Raw genomic sequence first — 19522 nt, forward strand, 5'->3', positions numbered from 1 at the left:
GTATTCACTGAGCATTTGCCATAAGTTTGGTTCCATGAAGGCTGTCGTGAAAATAAAAAGACCTATCCCAGCACCTCTCAAGCATCTGGTGAGTTAGATTTTTGGAAGATAAATGGTGCATTAAGATGAGATGAGCTTTTTATGGCTGCGCAGTATTCCATTGTATGTCTGTGCCACATTTTGTTTATCCATTCATCTGTTGATGGACAACTGACTTATTTCCACCTTTTGGCTCATATGAATAGTGCTGCTATGAATACAGGTAACTGAGTCCCTGCTTATAATACTTTGGGATCTATATCTAGGATTAGAATGACTGGATCAGACCAGGCATGTTGGCTCACGCCTGTAATTCCAGCACTTTGGGAGGTTAAGGTGGGTGGATCATTTGAGGTCAGGAGATCGAAACCAGTGAAACCCCGTCTGTATTAAAAATATAAAAATTAGGCAGGTGTGATGGTGTGCGTCTGTAATCTCAGCTGTTTGGGAGGCTGAGGCATGAGAATCACATGAACCCAAGAGGCGGAGGTTGCAGTGAGCTAAGATCACACCACTGCATTCCAGCTTGGGCAACAAAGTAAGAGACTCTGTCTCAAAAAAAAAAAAAAAAAAGAAAAAGAAAAAGGAAGAATTGCTGGATTATATGGTAATTCTATTTTAACATTTTAAATGTTAAAATGTGATATTCCCACCAACAATCAATGTTTGGGATGATGAAAAAGTCTTGCTATGTATATTTTACTTCAACTTTTAAAAAGAGATTAAGCCATGGAAACAGGGTTAGAAAAGGAAGTTATGTTTCTCCTGGTCAACACTGAATGAAAATTACTTCAAACACCATATTTCATCATGTAAATGTTATGCATTTAACAGTGCATTAAAAAGGTGGTACCTGCAGTCTTTTCTATTCAGAGATGGTTACCGCGGGTCCTTGCCTGAGCCTGGAGCCCCCTATTTTGAATATTGTGTTTAAGAAGGATAGAGCAGGATGTCTCGCGAGGGCGGTGGCTTCGGGGCTCTGCTGTGGACTTAGCACTTTGACATCTAGCACGATTCCTTCCGTGATTGAGGCAAGGAAGATGAAGGAGGGTAACATGGTGAGGACTGATCAGGGACTCAGGCCTGGCTAGTTTTCATGATAGGGGTTAAGCTGTTAGCATGTCAGCAGTTTGTTTAACTTAGTTCGAGAGCCATTTGATGAACGCTTCAGCATGCCAGGCTCTGTAGCAGGAGGCAGGCATACCCGCACACGGAAAGCGAGCTGACAGCCTAGTGCGGCGCGTCTCAGCCTCAGCCTGCAGCAGCACCATCACCTGGCGGCCTTGTCCAACGGCCGATGCTGGGCACCACCCCCAGAGTGTGCGGTTCGGTAGGCCTGGGGTGGGGCCCGTGACTCTGCATTTCGAATGGGATCCTAGGCAGTGGTGATGATGCTTGTCTGGAGCCAAACTCTGAGAACCACTGAACTCTTGGGGTGGAAGGCAGACAATATTATGTCGCTCAGTGCAGCTGCTGCGAGGAAAGAGAACTGCAAAGGCTGTATAGGAGCACAGAAGAAGGGGGAACCCTTTGCCCTGCCTCAGGGGGTGAGAGGGTGTTTCAGGAAGATGTGAAGCTGCTTGGTGTGTCTTTAGGATGCAAGCGGCTCAGCGCGGCTGGAATGAAAAGGAGAGCTGGGAGCAGACCCAGAGAAGTCCAGAGAGGTGAGCTGAGCCTCTCCACGATGAACGTATCTAAGGCCACAGATGAGAACCTTAGACGGGGGCAGAAATGGAGAAGCAAAAGCAAACGGATCATCACCTTTTACCTTTGGCAGCCGGAAACCCCACCCACCTCCCTGTAATAAAGCTCGCCGCCAGGAAGAACCTGATGCAGGCCTTGACACCATTGTGTAAATGACTGTGGAGCCTTTTTGTCTCCGCCTCATCCCCCACCCAGCAATATTAGATGGGGATTATTGGCTGGGTGGAGGAGAAGGACTTCCGGAGGGCGGGTGGAGGGCTGAGCTGGCAGCCACCGCCTCCGGTTCACTTCTCCTCGCCTCCAGCCTGCACTCCTGGCCCCAACTGCCATGGCTGGACGGGAAATGATTCCCATCTCTCTCTGTGTTATAAGAGACAGGGTCATCCATCAGTACTGCTCCTGTGGCTAGAGCCACAGAGAACACAGCTAAGCCACAGGACTCCGAGGGGACAGCAGCCTTCATGTCCCCTCTAAATCCATCTGGAAACCAGACACATTCTCAGGATGGTGTCTGCATGTAGAAGACACTTTTTTTTTTAAGAGATGGGGTCTTGCTATGTTGCCTAGGCTGGTCTCAAACTCCTCGGTTCAAATGATCCTCCTGCCTCCCCAAGAGGGGGATTGGGGGGCTTTTACCAAGCCCGAGTCTCAACCCTCCTTCTCCACATGACCCAAACAGAAATTGAAATAATAAAGACAAAAGTTTGATACAAAGTGTGGATTAAAGCATCTTTAGAAAATGTGTTTATTTTTATTGACATATTTTTATTGATATAGATTTTACATTTATAGAATGTAAAATCCAAGGAGAAAGAGTGGGCCTGGCCAGGCACGGTGGCTCACGCCTGTAATCCCAGCACTTCGGGAGGCTAAGGGAGGCGGATCACGATGTCAAGAGATCAAGACCATCCTGGCCAACATGGTGAAACCCCGTCTCTACTAAAAATACAAAACTTAGCTGGGAGTGGTGACATGCGCCTGTAGTCCCAGCTACTCGGGAGGCTGAGGCAGGAGAATCACTTGAACCTGGGAGGTGGAGGTTGCAAAGAGCTGAGATCGCGCCACTGCACTCTAGCCTGGAGACAGAGTGAGTCTTCATCTCAAAAAAAAAAAAAAAACACACACACAAAAAAAGTGGGCCTGCTATGGCAGTCCAGCTTTGAGCTTTATTCATAATAAGTAACTCTCACCCTTTAGACCTCCCTCACTTTCCCAGGACCACCTGTGATTCAGTGGTAACACTGACAAAGGAAAAAGTCTAATGCAAGTTTGATTCCTTGCCCTCTGTTTGTACATAATAAAATCATAAGATCTCATTTATCAATTATTAACCCATGCCCCTGGTCACCTCCTTTCCTTCTGGGCAGGACATTGGTCTTTATGGCTGTGCTTCTCCACCTACCAGGCAGGAAAACAGGCAGAATCCAGCAGGTTGTGGCCTTTTGTGTGGGGCATCAGCCTCTTACCAAGGTGGATGCTGTGGAAACTTCACACTGCTGACTGGCTGAACCCACTGGGTTTTTATGAGAAGCCACAGATACTTTAATCAACTTCAGATGTGAACTACAGGATCTAGAAATCTTCTTTTAAACATGTTTTTAAAATGTAGCTGATAGGCTGGGTGTGGTGGCTCACGCCTGTAATCCTAACACTTTGGGATGCCAAGGCAGGAATGATCAATTCAGCTCAGTAGTTTGAGACCAGCCTGGGCAACATAGCAAGACCCCATCTCTTAAAAAAAAAAAATAATAAGTGTCTTCTATATGCAGACACCATCCTCAGGATGTCTGGTTTCCAGATGAATTCAGAGGAGACATGAAGGCTGCTGTCCCCTCTGAGTCCTGTGGCTTAGCTGTGTCCTCTGTGGCTCTAGCCACAGGAGCGGGACTGTTGGATGACCCACAGAGAGAGGTGGGTACTAGCGTCCCGGCAGGAAGGCCTTCTAACAGATAGAGGAAAGAACATGAGCAGGTGTCAAATGATCCCAGCTCAGCCTTAGCACAGGGCAGGACCCACACCTGGCAAAGGGAGTCCGGATGGATCCCATGCTCTTTCTGAGTCAATGCATCACACATTCCTGGAATATTCCAGCTCTCTACTGCAGCAGCAGGGCCTCTGAGCTTGCTGGGCCCTCTCTCATGAAGGCCATTCCTCAGGTTTCACTCATGCTTGCTTCTACCCCTCCTTTAAGTCTCAGCTTTAATGGCGCCTCCTCCAGGAAGCCTGCCTGCACCATCCACTTAACAGGGATCCCTCCATTTTTCTGCTGCAGCCCTTGTTTAATTCCTTCGCAGCGCTGATTACAGAGTGCAATTGTTTCCTTTGTGCATTGGTTTACTTGTGATTTATTATCAGTCTCTTACACTGGACTATGAGTGCTGCAAGGCCAGAGACTAGAGCTGTTTTGTTTTCCACTGAATTTTCGGCACCTAGTACAGTGCCTGACACATCGTAGACATATTTGTTGAAGAAATGAATGAATTAACTTCAAAATTAAATTGCACAGGCCGGGTGCAGTGGCTCACGCCTGTTATCCCAGCACTTTGGGAGGCCAAGGTGGGTGGATCACAAGGTCAGGAGTTTGAGACCAGCCTGAGCAACAGGGTGAAACCCCGTCTCTACTAAAAACACAAAAATTAGCTGGGCATGGTGGTGCGCGCCTGTAATCCCACCTACTCAGGAGGCTGAGGCAGGAGAATCACTTGAACCCCGGAGGTGGAGGTTGCAGTGAGCTGAGATTGCACCACTGCACTCCAGCCTGGGTGACAGAGCAAGGCTCAGTCTCAAAAACAGAAACAGAAACAGAAACAAAAAACAAAACCCTTTGCATTATCCTCACCTTACCATAACCACCACACATACACTCTTCTCTCATTCCTTTGTGGGTAAATTTCTGAAATGAGCTTAAGAAACCCTCCACATCCATTCAAGGATGTGTTCAGACCTGGGGAGGGATAGGACATAAAGTTCTGGTCTTTGAAAGGTCTTTGAACTCATAGTCTGAGTTCTAGTCTGGAATAGGCTTCTGACGAGTCTGGCTATAGCAGTCACAGGTGAGACAGGCTAATAATCATCGTCACTGTGCCTGCTGGAGTGCACAACCCGAGTAGGCTGGCCAAGAAGTTCAAGCCAGGGATGAGAAAGCACTGGGGTAGCTTTGGCAGGACCTGAGCTGTACTTTGGAGAGTGGATGAAATTTAGAAAGGTGCAGAGGAAGGGAGAGGGCATTTGAGTGGATTTTTTCACATGAGCATTTGTGAAAGCGGGTTAGCATAGCCTCTCCTTAGGCTCGGGGAGCTGGCCAGACCATGGGGCAGGCTAGGGCAGGATGTGAGGGCCTTTGAAGACTTTGACTGGTTGGGGCACTTCAAGGCCATTAAAAACAACTAGGCTCTGCTTTGTCTTGTTGGGGTGGGGCAGGGTTTGCTCGGGAGAAAGGGAGTGTACAGATGGGTGTAGGGTGGTGCCACCCAAGCCAGGCTATGGCAAGATGGATCTGGTTACTGCAAGAGAGCCAGCCTGGCAGTGTAACAAGGAGGGCTGGGGCTGGTTGTCTGTGGGACGCCTTTGCAATGCAACATGGTAAGGGCCTAACCCATGGAAACTTGGGAGTCCGTGACCCACTAAGGGCAAAGGATGGACCAAGCTGGCTTTGAGATATTGAGCTTGGAGGAGGAGGCCTAGGTGTTCTCTGATGAGGCATTCCACCATCAAGTAATGCAGGCCGTAACACATCCTCTAATTGCAATATGTGGACTGTATTTGAACGCTGAATTTTGCAAACCGTTAAAAAGTTATGACCTATGGCCAACCGTGGTGGCTCATATCTGTAATTCCAGCACTTTGGGAGGCCGAAGTGGGCAGATCATGAAGTGAAGAGATCAAGAGCATCCTGGCCAACATGGTGAAACCCCATCTCTACTAAAAATACAAAAATTAGCTGGGCATGGTGGCATGCACCTGTAGTCCCAGCTACTCAGAAGGCTGGAGGAGGAGAATCACATGAACCTGGGAGGCAGAGGTTGCAATGAGCTGAGATCACACCACTGCACTCCAGCCTGGCAACATATCAAGACTCCTTCTCAAAAAAAAAGTTACGACCTATTTTGGAAAAATTTAAATTCTGAGTGGATTTGATCATCTTAAGGTATTAATTGTTAACTCTCTAGGTATAGTTATGGTAGTGTGGTTTTAAGAGCCCTTATGTTTTAGAGAAACATACTGAAATATGTACAGATGAAACCCATCGGGATTTGTTTCCAAGTTATCCAGGTAGATAAGGGGATGGGCTTAGCATAGATGAGGCAGGACTAGCTGTGAACTGTAAACTGTTCAAGCTGGGTGATGTAGGGTTCGTTTCACTCCTCTTCTACTGTTGTATACATTTGAAATTTTCCGTAAAAACATTCTGGCCCTTGAATAATACAGTTCCTACCCTGGGCCTCATAATTCCCAATCAGAAATCACCAAAGGTATTTTGAGCTGTGCCCTGTTAATCTCTTGTTACCTTTCAAAACAGGAATTCTGGCCACTTTTGTTTTGCCTATAGCAGGAAAAATTCATAGACAGGAAAGAAATATGCCTTGGTTTTACCTAGAAAAACAAACTGTGAGAGGCCCATGGTCCTCCTGTGTCACAGTCATGGGAGGAATCCAACTAGAGAAGAAAAGTCAAAACTCAGAAGAGCAAAGGCAAAATCTGACGGTAGCTAGAAACAAATGCTTCTTTTAGAAGAGTTACTCCCAGTGGGGGATTTCTGGCAGTGGAGCACTTGGCATGAGTGTGAAAGCTGAGACTGACTCGAAAAATCGCAGCCCAGGGTGTAGTGGCCAGCATGAGGCCAGCACTATGCAGCCACATGTCACAGCTCCGGGAACAGAAAGGGCTGCTCCTCATCACCTCTGATATTGGTTGCCCAAGTGTCCACCCTCATGGCAGCTCTGTCTCTCACACGCCCCAAAGACAGTAGGCTGCTCTGACAGTGTCCCCGGCTGTGCGAGGCCTGGACAAACATTAGCCATTCCATGCTGGGGGAGGGGCCTAGGAATGACCTTGGCTGGCCATCTCCCAGGCTACGGGGCAGAATCAGATTTCCTTTTCAATGGGTGGCCCCACACAGAACCCATCTGCACACAGGTAAGCTAGAAAGCCAGGAGGGTATGTTTTCAACCTGGGCAAGTGATCTCACCTTTCTTCCTCTTTTGTGAGGAGAAGAAATATACAAGGGAATTAAGGCACGTGCGCACTTCCCTGGGAAAGGAACAAACACGAAACGGGTTTTGAGAATCCAGCTTAGGAATTCAGATTACCGTTAGGATTCTCAACACCCGTTTCATGCTTGTTCCTTTCCCGAGGCAATCCTAAGCCGATTCTCAACACCTGTTCGAGGCACTATGGGAAGTGCAGGGATGGATGAGCTATGGTTTTTGCCTTCAAGGAGAACAATCGGGAGGCAGGAAATTCCAGGTACACAAAATCTCCTAGATAAATACTGAAGGACACAGAAGTCCTGTGAGCCAAGCAAGGTAACTGTTACTTAGCCAAAGTCAAACTTTGAGCAAATCACTTAAATCTCCATTTTTTACCTATAAAATGGTACAATTCTTGCCTTGTTTACCCCATAAGGTTACAGAGTTATAAGGATCAAAGCTACTACCAGAAAATAACAATAATGAGGAGAAGGAGGAGGCAGAGACAAGGCTTTTTTGACCTTGCTGCCCTACAGACCTGTGACTGGCCTAAGGACGAGCTCCTCTGTGGTTGGCAGCCAGGACCAGGGCAGGTTCCTGATGTAGATGGCTGTCCGCTCCCAGCCAGTCCTGGAGCACTGGTGCCCTGTGCCCTCATTCCTGAAGCTGGTTCCCCTGGGCACCTCGTCACATGCCCAGGAGCTGCCTTGGCATGAGAAGCCTCTCCGACTCATTCAAACTTGCCTGCCAGATGGTGAAGGCGATTAGTTCTAGCATTTTTTTTTTTTTTTTGAGACAGAGTCTTACTCTGTTGCCAGACTGGAATGCAGTGGATGATCTCAGCTCACTGCAACCTCCACCTCCCAGGTTCAAGCGATTCACCTGCCTCAGCCTCCCAAGTAGCTGAGACTACAGGTGTGCACCACCACGCCCAGCTAGTTTTTTTATAGTTCAGTAGAGACAGGGTTTCAACATGTTGGCTAGGATAGTCTCAATCTCCTGACCTCATGATCCGCCCACCTCAGTCTCCCAAAGTGCTGGGTTTACAGGCATGAGCCACTATGCCCAGCCCCTAGTATTCTTAATAAATATCAGAGCTTAAGAGCCAGAAGGAACCTTCCAGAACATAGCATCCACACGTATCCCATCCCACCACCCCGATCCCCACTGTTTGTACGAAGAAGGGCACTGGAGGCTCCAGCAGGGAACATGACCCACTGAGGTGTTGGGCCAGCTGAGGCTGGAATCTCATTCTCTGGACCCCCCGATCCAACATAACAGCTTCTCTTTCCAAGAAAGGTTTTGCCAACACCAACTCTGCTGCCTTCAATATCCTTAGTCTTTCCTGCCCCCAAATACCTCATTTGGTCCTAACTTCCAAAAAAGAATATTTAGGGCAAGAGAAAAACAAAACATTCCCCCAGTCACATTTTCCCAAGCCCTCTTTTTTTTTTTTTTTTTCATTCTCTGGGAGAATGTTTCCTAAATGCCCATGAGGCATGTGACCTTACTTACAACATGGGTTCACAGAGATGAAAATAAGGGGTACCTGTCTTCTAGAGGCTCTTGTTTAGCTATCACTAAAACGCCCTCTTGACGAAACCTTTTGAACTTGCACTAGGGGAAAAGAAAGCCCTTCTAATCCAGGTCCCTTTAGTCACGTGTGCAAGGAGAAAGCTGTTCACTGCTGCATTCTTTACTTCCTGAGTTGCTCTCATTCATGCCTGGCTGGCAGCTTCTGCCCTGCTGGCTGTGGGCCCAGGCAGTAATGTGAGCACAGAAAAGGCTGGCGGCCTCACTTAGGGAGTCTTACCCTGTGCTGTGTCTCCTCCTGACCCCGGGGATCTACATGAGGCCACATAGTTGCTTCATTCTACTCCCTGCTACCCCTAAAGCATTTGGTTTGGCCTCCGGCTGAATAACTGTCTTACTTCAGTTTGGCCCTGGGGTGCTGGCTTTGACATATTCCAGCCTCCCTGTTTTCTAGTCGCCATCTTGGTGTATTTGAGTTGCTTTGGGGCCTTGAAAAGAAGAATAGTAGCCAGGCACCGTGGCTCACACCTGTCATCCCAGCACTTTGGGAGACCAAGGCAGGCAGATCACCTGAGGTCGGGAGTTCGAGACCAGCATGACCAACATGGAGAAATCCATCTCTACTAATACAAAATTAGCTGGGGTGGGGTGGTGACATGTGCCTGTAATCCCAGCTACTCAGGAGGTTGAGGCAGGAGAATCGCTTGAACCCGGGAGGCCGAGGTTGCAGTAAGCTGAGATTGCACCATTGCACTCCAGCCTGGGCAACAAGAGCGGAACTCCGTCTGAAAAAAAAAAAAAAGAAAGAAAGAAGATAAGACTAGTACAGCTCAGTGGAGACTCTGGTATGCCCAAGTGAGAAGACCGGTGTCCAGTGAAAGGTCGGACTGGAGGCTCTGCAATTCCATCATGCTCTAACCTTTCTGAAAATGCATAGCCGAAGGTTGACAGGCTGAAAAATCAGTAGGGTTCCAATGTGTGTGTCTGGACCTAGAAGTAAGAACTAAGCCTGGGACCAACGCCTCGTAGCATTTGAAATGAACCTGGGCACCAAGTATTACTTCTGATTCTTCCCACTCTCAGATAAGATCCCCTAGTTAGAGAAAATGATGTCGGGGGTTCTGTGGGGTGAATATAACATTTACACTCGGTGAAACAGTGCGGTAGTCTATGGAAGAATTCCCTGAAGAGGTGGTGTTCCTTTCCCCTTTTCTCTATTTAACCCCCTTGCTTGTGTCAAAATGCTGATGAACAGACCCCAGATGGCTAAGCTGGATCCTCAACTCTGATAGGGCCCGCCGGACCCGCTGGGTCTGCCCTAAGGAGCCATGACATGCCAATTCTTGGCTTTTCTGGAAAAACCTTGGCCTGAAAATCTGTTTAATTACCATGGAGATAATCTTTTAAACATAGATTTACATTCTTTAAAGACCACATAGGATGTTCATTTTCGTTTCCAGCGGAGGAACTGCTATCTGGTAGTTAGCAAGAAGCTTGAGCCCTGGAGGAATTTTTTTTTAAAGTCTGCTCCTCTTCACTGATAGTGTGTCAATTATATTATAATAATTAGTTTATACTGTGGTCATATTTCCACTCCTCCCCCCTCCCCCGGCCAAACCCTGAGCTTCACTCTGTGATTCCAGGCTTATAATTATTTGACATTTTTCAAGCACCCCTATCAGTTGGGTTCTATACTTAACTCTACATGTGAGCATCAGGAGTCAATGTCCTCAGCGGTTTCTCATCAGGAAGGTCATACTTGCAAAGCTAGCAGCCACAAAGACCTATTTAGTTGGTGCAAAAGTAATTACGGGTTTTGCATGAAAGGAATGGCAAAAACCGCAATTATTTTTGCACCAACGTAATACTTGGCGCTGTAGTTAGTAAGATACTAATTTTTCCCACCTGAGGTGGCCCGGCAAATTTGCTAAATTCTCCCCTGCTAGAAGGCCAGCTTGGATGAGCAGGGGTTCTGTTGCATAAAACCTGGCAGCTCCAAGACCCAGAGTGATTCCTGGCTCATGACAGGTGCTCCCTAAGCAAACGCTGAATTGCTGAAAGTCAACAGGTCTTCGCCTGTGTGTCAGATAGGAACAATGTACAAAATAAAGCAGAGTCTGGTGGGCTCCCAGCTCTGGCTTGAGCAGCTCTAGTCCTTGTTCCCCACATCACTTAAGAGCAGCTGGTCCTGAGTGGTTGCTGGGCCTGATTCTGGAGGCCGAGACTGTGGGCCTTGAGGATTTACCTCTGGGGTTTCAGAAGAGAGGGGAAAAGGAGTAATTGTATTGAACAGAGAATTCGAAGGTAAGGAAAAACCCTTTGTGAGAAACTCACTAAATCTTGAGCTTGGATCTCTGTGTCCAGGTCCTGATGGGGAGAACACCTGGTCCAGGAAGTACCCATCGTGTGGGGGCCTGTTGCAGTCCCCCATAGACCTGCACAGCGACATCCTCCAGTATGACGCCAGCCTCACGCCCCTCACGTTCCAAGGCTACAATCTGTCTGCCAACGAGCAGTTTCTCCTGACCAACAACGGCCATTCAGGTGAGGGGGAGGCCTCGGAGACGCGGGGGGGTATGTCTCAGCCTCCTTCGGCTTCCAGGCCTGCCCTTTTCCATCTGGCAGGAGGGGGTTCTGCCAAGGCACCTGGGAGAAGGGATGGGGCAGGAGCGCCTTTGAGAGATTCCTGGAGCACTCTCTCCAGGGGATGCTAGAAGCCCTGGGCTCCCACGGTCCTGCCAGGGCTGCACTTCCCAGAAGCAGCACATCTCTCGGGATGGAGCAGGAGACAAGCTGAGCCCGGTGGTTCTCTGGCTGTGCAGCTGGAGTGAATTCCGAACCATCATAAACAACTCAAGGAACCACACGGTTTGGGATGGGGGCACCCAGGCTTTGGAGTCAGACCAACCTAGATTTGAACCCTGGCTTGACTGCTTATGAGCCATGAGACTCTAGGTGAGAATTTTAGCCTCCTTCAGCTTCCATCTGGAAATGGACATACTGATGGGTACCGTGAAGACTGGAGATTATGTAGGTTGGGGTCTGGCATATAGGGTGAAGTAAATGCTTCATAAATAGCAGTTATGGTTGTTGTTGTTGTTGTTACGTAATTCTAAAGCTTGGAAGGTACTTCACTAAAGGTTCCAGGTATCTGATTCATCATGGTGTAAATAAACACCCATCCATTGGTCTAGGGTTAGTGTTTCTGGCATCATTTTCCAAGGGGAACCAGGAAGATGCTGGTGCCACCGGAGTTGCTTTGGGGAAAAGGGGACATTCTCAGGGAAAGAGCCCAGGTGTCTGACCTTGAGGCTGCATCTCTGCTCTGCACCTCGCTATCATCCACCTGTCTCTCTCTGGGGTCCGGGGGTTGGGGGCAGGGGTGGAGGGAGTGTTGCCTACATAACTGCTCTCTGGCAGCACACAGCTGGCCAAGGCTCTGAAGGCTGCTCCTCCACTCCCCGCAGTGAAGCTGATCCTGCCCTCAGACATGCACATCCAGGGGCTCCAGTCTCGCTACAATGCCACACAGCTGCACCTGCACTGGGGGAACCCAAAGGACCCACACGGCTCCGAGCACACCATCAGCGGAAAGCACTTCGCCGCTGAGGTAAGTAGGGCTGCCAGTTTGGCAGAGGCTGCTCTGCAGTGGGTGGAGTGGCACCCTCTCCACCTGGCTGCTGTGCAGATAACATCAGAGTGTGGGACAGGCTGCCTTCAGGCTCTCTGCCCCACCTCTGGCCCTGGCACAGAGCGGTGCAGCCACTCCACCAGCCTGCAGCTCATCTGCATGTCCTGGTCCCTTGCTTCTCCTAAACATCTGAGTTTGTCTCTGTGACTTTTAGTGAGTGATGAGGCCAGGGAGGCAGTGTTCCCAGCAGGGCATACATGCCCTTCTTTTAGACATTGACTTCTTGTCTGTGCAGACAGAAATCTCCTGCTGACTCACACTGGGCTCATTGCTCCCCAGAACTTCTCAGCCTTTCTTCCTGTGTCACGCTCTCTGCATCATTTTGATGCTGTCTTTCCTTTCTCTGAGTATGGGTTGTGTTTAGAACACAGGGACATGGTCTAGGACCACTCTCCTACCTGCTGCAAGTCTAGGGATGCCTGGCCGTCCAACGAGCAGGACATCATGGCAAGCAGACTCACGAGGGATGGGATGTCAGCCAGCACAGCATCTTGTCATGTCATCTTGAGGTGCTACTGCAAAATGCCAGACAAAAATTAGAGGAGGGCAGAGCATTTGTCCCTATACAATTGTGGGATGGGGCGGGGGTTGAGAGGCTTCATTCTGGTACTCCCATAGCCCTGAAGTGGGGATGTGGCTCTGAATGTTTACAGGGAAATACAAGGAGGTAAAGGCTGCTGACTGATCAGCCAGGGGAGTCCATGGCAAATAGTGATGTGACCACTCCCTGCCTTTCGTGACTGCTGAACTGCTTAATGTCTCAGGCTAATCATAGGTCTACTTCCAAGCCTGGAAGGGATAGGATCTGGCTCAATAGGATGGCCCCGCTGGAGGCTCACCTATTTCAGAGCAGCCCCTTCCCTGAAGCTCAAGAACTGAAATTTCCTCCAGACTACCAAATTGCCGTGTTGAGACTTCTGCTTCCCCCATAGGGAATAAAGAAGTTGTAAACCAGAAAGTGTCTGAGATTGGTCTCAATCCATTTAGAAGTTTATTTTGCCGAGGTTAAGGACACATGCATGGGAGACAGAATAAGTCTGCGCCTTTCTCCAAAGATGATATTGAGGGCTTCAGTATTTAAAGGGGAAAGGACAGATGCTGGGGAAAGAGGGAGAAATGTTTAAAAGGTGTGGGGAGGCAAGAGGTTGCATTCTTCTGAGTCTTTGATCAGTGTTCACATGTGAGAGAGGAGTAGAGGAATAGTCACGTGTGCATTCAGATAGCTCAGCGAATCTGCATTCTTACAAGATAAAATGGGCATGGGCAGAGAAGGCAATTAGATGTGCATTTGTCTCAGGTGAGCAGAGGGATGACGTCGAGTTCTGTCCTTTGTCCTGATCCTGTGAAGATAAGTTACCAATTTACATTGTCTGGGTGAAATTCAAGAGAACTGTTTTCGGGTAAATACCTTGGGGCCCACAGTGAATTTGCTAGTGGGCAAAATGTCAGGGAGGTATGCAGTTTTTTTTTTTGTTTTTTTTTTTTTTTTTTAGTCTTTGTAGCCGTCTTATTTAGGAATAGAAAGAGAGGCAGGTTTTTGCCTGATGGAGTTCCCAGCTTGACTTTTCCCTTTGGCTTAGTGATTTTGGGGTCTTAAGATTTATTTTCCTTTCACAAAGGAGGTTAGGGTGTAGGTTGGCAGGGTTTGTATATTTAAAAATATTTCTACTTCTTGTATTTTCTGCTCTTAAGTCACATCATCAGACCAAGGGTCTGGTTAAGAGGGACCATAAATGCCAATACTAGAGAAAAGACATCAAGGTGCCCCTAAAGTGAGTCCTCTAAGGAAGGTCCTTGGAAGTGTAGTGGTTCTTTTGAATGGAGTCCATATAAGATTCTCTCTTAATCTCCACAACAGGGAGTTCCTTTATGCTTGGATTTGTCTTCACTTCCTCTGAACCCAATAAGAAAAGTACTTAGACAAACCACAAGTTCAAAGGTCAGCTGTAAAAAGAAATAGGGACTTAGGACCTCAGAGGTTTTAATCATACCGAATTCAGCTCTGTTTCTCAAAGTGATGCCAAGCCAAGACGGGGTGGGCAGTGTGGCAGACTAAGTCCTTTGAGGGGAAGATGGCGAAGCAGGAGGCCTGAAGAAATCCTTCACAGAGGACCACTTGAAAGAAATAGTCCGGGTGCAGTGGCTCAGGCCTGTAATCCCAGTACTTTGGGAGGCTGAGGCAGGCAGATCACCTGAGGATGGGAGTTCAAGACCAGCCTGACCAACATGGAGAGACCCTGTCTCTACTAAAAATACAAAATTAGCTGGGCGTGGTGGCACACACCTGTAATCCCAGCTACTCCAGAGGCCGAGGCAGGAGAATCACTTGAACCCAGAAGGAGGAGGTTGTGGTGAGCCGAGATTGCACCACTGCACTCCAGCCTGGGCAACAAGAGCAAAACTCCATCTCCAAAAAAAAAAAAAGAAAGAAGAAATAATTTGATTACTATATATATATATATATGTGTGTGTGTGTGTGTGTGTGTGTGTGTGTGTGTGTGTGTATTTTTTTAATTAGAAGGAGCCATTTAAAGTTCAAAATGGGGAAATTAAGCTGTATTCAACAACATAGGTTTGAATTGTATTTATAAACATATGAGATGGAAAAGGATGAATGAAAAGAGAAAAGAAATAGAGATAAAATCTCAATATGCCATAGTCTCAAGGACAAAGAACCATGTGTTGTGTAAACCAAAATAAATCTAAGCCCCCCACCCTTCCCCCAGCCATCTGAATAGACCCCTCCTCTTGGCCAAGGGCATTCCAAAGTTAACATGAAAACTAGTTCAGGCCATGATGGGAAGAGGGAGTTGGACATGACTCAGGATACCCTCCTCCCTTTTGGAATTCAGGGAAAGCTCACCAGCATTAACATCAACATAGACCTTAGATCTGATGAGAAATATTTACAGCCTCTTCTCTCTGAAGCCTGTTACTTGGAGGCCTTATCTGCATGATAAAATCTTGGTCTCTACAACCCCTTATTGGAGCTCAGACATTCCTTTCTATTGATAGTAACTCTCAACCAGTTGCCAGTCAGAAAAAATGGAAATCTACCTATGTCCTGGAAGCCTCCATTTCGAGTCATCCTGCCCTTCCAGATCAAACCAGTGTGTATTGCATGAACTGATTGATATATTATGTCTCTAAAATGCATCCAAGCAAGCTGTGCCTGGACCACCTTGGGCACATGTCCTTATCCTTGGCAAAATAAGGGGAGGGTCTGAGAGACCTAAGCTAGTTTGAGGGGCTAAGGGGCTGGGGTTCTGTCCTCGCAGTTGGATTCAAGTCTTCTGCAGAAGTGACAGGCTCTCATGAGTTGCTTATCTCTTGATAATATGCATGCAAGGACCCTTCATTTTCTTTTTCTCCACTGTAGCTGCACATCGTCCACTATAACTCAGACCTGTATCCTGACGCCAGCACTGCCAGCAACAAGTCAGGAGGCCTCGCTGTCCTAGCTGTTCTCATTGAGGTAAGAGAGATTGAAAAGGTTCTCATGTGAAATTTGAAGCAGGGATGAGATTGGGATTCCACCTTTGGTTCCATGCACACCTGTGGGTAATCCACTGCTCCTGTATCAGCTCATGTCAACTCCAGAGCAGGGGGTATCCCCCTATAGTGCCCTTCTCTCTTGGCCTGGAGGCAGCACTTTCCGTGGCTGGGCAGCAGAAATGGGGAACGTTCTTTGGTCCATCAGAAAAATGGGCCTTAACATCTCGCCCTGTTGCATAAGGCATGGAATTGCCCAGCTGGGGAGGACCCTTGCTGGAAGGGGATCATCATACTCCATCTGCCCCATCAGATGCCTGAACCCTTGATACAACTCCTGCTATCCAAGCTTCATCCTGTAGATCAGTGGTCCCCAGTCTTTTTGGCACCAGGGACCAGTTTCATAGAAGACAGTTTTTCCACGGACCAGGGAGCAGGGTGGTGGATAGTTTTGGGATGAAACTGTTCCACCTCAGATCATCAAGTTAGATTCTCATAAGGAACACACAACCTAGATTCATTGCTTGCACAGTTCACAATAGGGTTTGCTCTCCTGTGAGAATGGAATGCCTCTGCTGCTTTGCCAGAAGGCGGAGCTCAGGCAGTAATGCTTACTTGCCCACTGCTCACCTCCTGCTGTGAGGCCCAGTTTTTTTTTATTTTTTATTTTTTTTTGAGACGGAGTTTCGCTCTTGTTACCCAGGCTGGAGTGCAATGGCGCGATCTCGGCTCACCGCAACCTCCACCTCCTGGGTTCAGGCAATTCTCCTGCCTCAGCCTCCTGAGTAGCTGGGATTACAGGCACGCGCCACCATGCCCAGCTAATTTTTTTGTATTTTTAGTAGAGACGGGGTTTCACCATGTTGACCAGGATGGTCTTGATCTCTCGACCTCGTGATCCACCCGCCTCGGCCTCCCAAAGTGCTGGGATTACAGGCTGAGCCACCGCGCCTGGCCAAGGCCCAGTTCTTAACAGACCACAGACCAGTACCAGTCCATAGCCTGGGGGTTGGGGACCCCTGCTCTGTAGGAACTCTGGAATGGATTCTTTCTTTATCCCAAGAAACAGTGATGTCTTCTGATTGGCTTGCATGCTTTTTTCCTAATAAGGCTGCATGTACCTCATTTCCCAATGTGCTCATTTGTCTGACATGGCGTTTGTGAACTCAGAGCTCCTTAAGTTCTGGGTGATGTGGGTGTTAGTCACATCCTTCAGGTTCACATCTGGATCATCAAGAGCACACACTGTACCCCATACCCCAGGACGTTCAAGCCCAATGCCTTAAGCTGAAAACAGGCCATCCTGAGATGCAAGCAGGCAGGACCATTACCCTAACTCTCAACAGCCTAGTGATCCCTCATAATTGTTCAGTAAAGTGGATCCTTCAGGAAGGACCTTGGCAGTGGTGGCAACATACCTGCAGCCTCGCCCTTCTGAGAGCAGTCGTCAGTACTGGCTCGGCGTCTCCTGTTCTGCCCCAGTTTAACCTGCCCTGTGTCTTGCAGATGGGATCCTTCAATCCGTCCTATGACAAGATCTTCAGTCACCTTCAACGTGTAAAGTACAAAGGTGAGGGGTCCTTGCATGCGTATTCACTCTCTGCTGGAGAAGGAGGTAGTCAGCCTTGTGTGACTTTGAGAAAAACAAATGCAAGGGGAAGGTGCTGTCTGTGTTCAGCAGGTTATAAGCAGTAGGTCGTTGAGCAATGTTGCAACCAGGTCCTGGGGTGAGATGACCCTGAGAGGGGCTGGTTCATGTTTCTAGGCTCAGGCACTCTGCTGATCTGCACTTAGGCCCCAGGGAGTGAGGCTGACACCATCACCCCTGCGACATGTCTCCCTAGGCCAGGAAGCATTCATCCCGGGATTCAACGTTGAAGAGCTGCTTCCGGAGAGGACTGCTGAGTATTACCGCTACCAGGGGTCCCTGACCACACCCCCTTGCAACCCCACTGTGCTCTGGACAGTTTTCCGAAACCCTGTGCAGATTTCCCAGGAGCAGGTAACTGTTATGCCGGACTCAGCCAGATCCACGCAGCACCTCAGTCCCTGTCATCACCCATCATAATTAACAACTAAGTGATTTCCTCACTTAAGTTTCATTGGCAGCTCTTCAAAACTTCTCCAAATATCACAGGGGTCTGAAAGCACAGCAGAAATTCCAGGCTGAGCTTCAAAAGAAGTCAAGCTAGGCAAATGAACACATGTCTCCTAGTGCTTTAAAGAAAGAGCTAAAAGGCCGGGCAGAGTGGCTCATACCTATAATCCCAGCACTTTGGGAGGCCGAGGCAGGTGGATCACCCAAAGTCAGGAGTTCAAGACCAGCCTGGCCAAACTGATGAAACCCTATCTCTACTAAAAATATAAAAAATTAGCTGGGCATCGTGTCAGGCACCTGTAATCTTAGGTACTTGTGGGGGCTGAGGCAGGAGAATCGCTTGAACCCAAGAGGCAGAGGTTGCAGTGAGCTGAGATCTCGCCTTTGCACTCTAGCCTGAGCAATAAGAGCAAAACTCCATCTCAGAAAAAAAAAAAAAAAAAAAAAAAGAACTTAAAGCTGCATTGGCTAATATATCCTCAGCGGCTGGGTGTTATTCACTTCCCAGGAAGGAGAGAGCCTGGTTCCTTTACATGGCAGAATAAAGACAGGATCAGATGAAATCATTTAACAAATGGGATTGCAGCAATGAGTAAGTGAGGGTCCTTGCCCCCAAGAGGCTCAAGGTCTAGTGCAAACTGGGGAACAACATCCTTAGCCATCATCGCTAAGCTTATTTTATAGGAGATGGGAGGGAGGAGTTGAAGCTTGTGGGGTCACCCAGTGTTTAGTGACAAAGCTGAGACCCTAAGTTAGGTCATCTGAGTTCCATGTCACTGCTCATACCTAGACCCCACAGCCTAAATTCATGAGAAGAAAAATGGCTCCCCAGGAGATGGGGCTGGGGCCAGCACTGCACACGGGCTCACAGCCCCACCCCAGCTTCATGCAGCCAGGGCAGCCTCACAGCTGCTCCTTCTCTTTATAATAAGCTTCTGCTCTGAGTCACCTGATAAATGGCAGCAGGTGGGCAGAGAGGAATGATGATGTGATGAACCAAAAGACGGATGAAATATGTGGGGAAGCAGCAACATCCTACTCCAGAAACTGCCTTGGAAACAGGTTATATAATCTATGCAGGTGCATGAAAATGCCATGGAACCCGAAATCAGACGACCTGTGAAACGCTTAACCTCCGTCCTTTATTCCTTCTGATGTAACCATCAGAGCAAGCCCTATGACCCTCTGGTTGAAAGCTGGGCTCCAATTCAGGTTCACAAGAGGAACACAATCTCTGTGGGAGGCTAAGGAGCTCTCCCTTACCCCAGGTTTCCCTCCACACAGGGCTGATTCCAGGTATAATTAGGAACTAACAGCACTGCCCTTCCCTGGAGTCTTGGGTGCTGGGAAGACAAACCCAGCGCTGCCCAGCTCCCAGTTACCCACTGTGGAGGGAACCAGCTCTCTGGCTTTCCTGCTAATTCCTCCCACCCAGCCGCACAGAGGCTGGATCCAGAGGCTTCTCCCAGGTGCAAGAGGTGAAAGCTCACCTCTTCCCGGGGAGCCAGGTGAGGAGGTCATTCTGCCTGCGGGCTATTTCTGCTCTCATCCTCAGCTGCTGGCTTTGGAGACAGCCCTGTACTGCACACACATGGACGACCCTTCCCCCAGAGAAATGATCAACAACTTCCGGCAGGTCCAGAAGTTCGACGAGAGGCTGGTGTACACCTCCTTCCCCGAAGGTGAGGAGAGGCAGTGCTGGGGGGAGGGGGGCGCTGGAGTGTGGTGCCAAGACCTTGGGCTCTTTTGTGTGAATTCAGGCTCTGGCACCGATGC

General features: G+C 48.5%; 1 protein-coding gene across 1 annotated transcript in view; it reads left to right on the forward strand.

Moving 5' to 3' along the window:
* Positions 1-19522, forward strand: part of CA12 (carbonic anhydrase 12) — a 59756-nt gene that overhangs the window by 25929 nt on the left and 14305 nt on the right. The window contains exons 3-8 of the mRNA XM_010350591.3: positions 10830-11009; positions 11933-12075; positions 15536-15631; positions 17155-17218; positions 17493-17650; positions 19302-19428. Coding sequence (XP_010348893.1) covers positions 10830-11009; positions 11933-12075; positions 15536-15631; positions 17155-17218; positions 17493-17650; positions 19302-19428 — 768 coding nt within the window. The remainder of the gene's footprint in view (positions 1-10829; positions 11010-11932; positions 12076-15535; positions 15632-17154; positions 17219-17492; positions 17651-19301; positions 19429-19522) is intronic.

This window comes from Saimiri boliviensis, chromosome 2 (genome assembly GCF_048565385.1).
Source record: "Saimiri boliviensis isolate mSaiBol1 chromosome 2, mSaiBol1.pri, whole genome shotgun sequence".
Classification (NCBI taxonomy): domain Eukaryota; kingdom Metazoa; phylum Chordata; class Mammalia; order Primates; family Cebidae; genus Saimiri; species Saimiri boliviensis.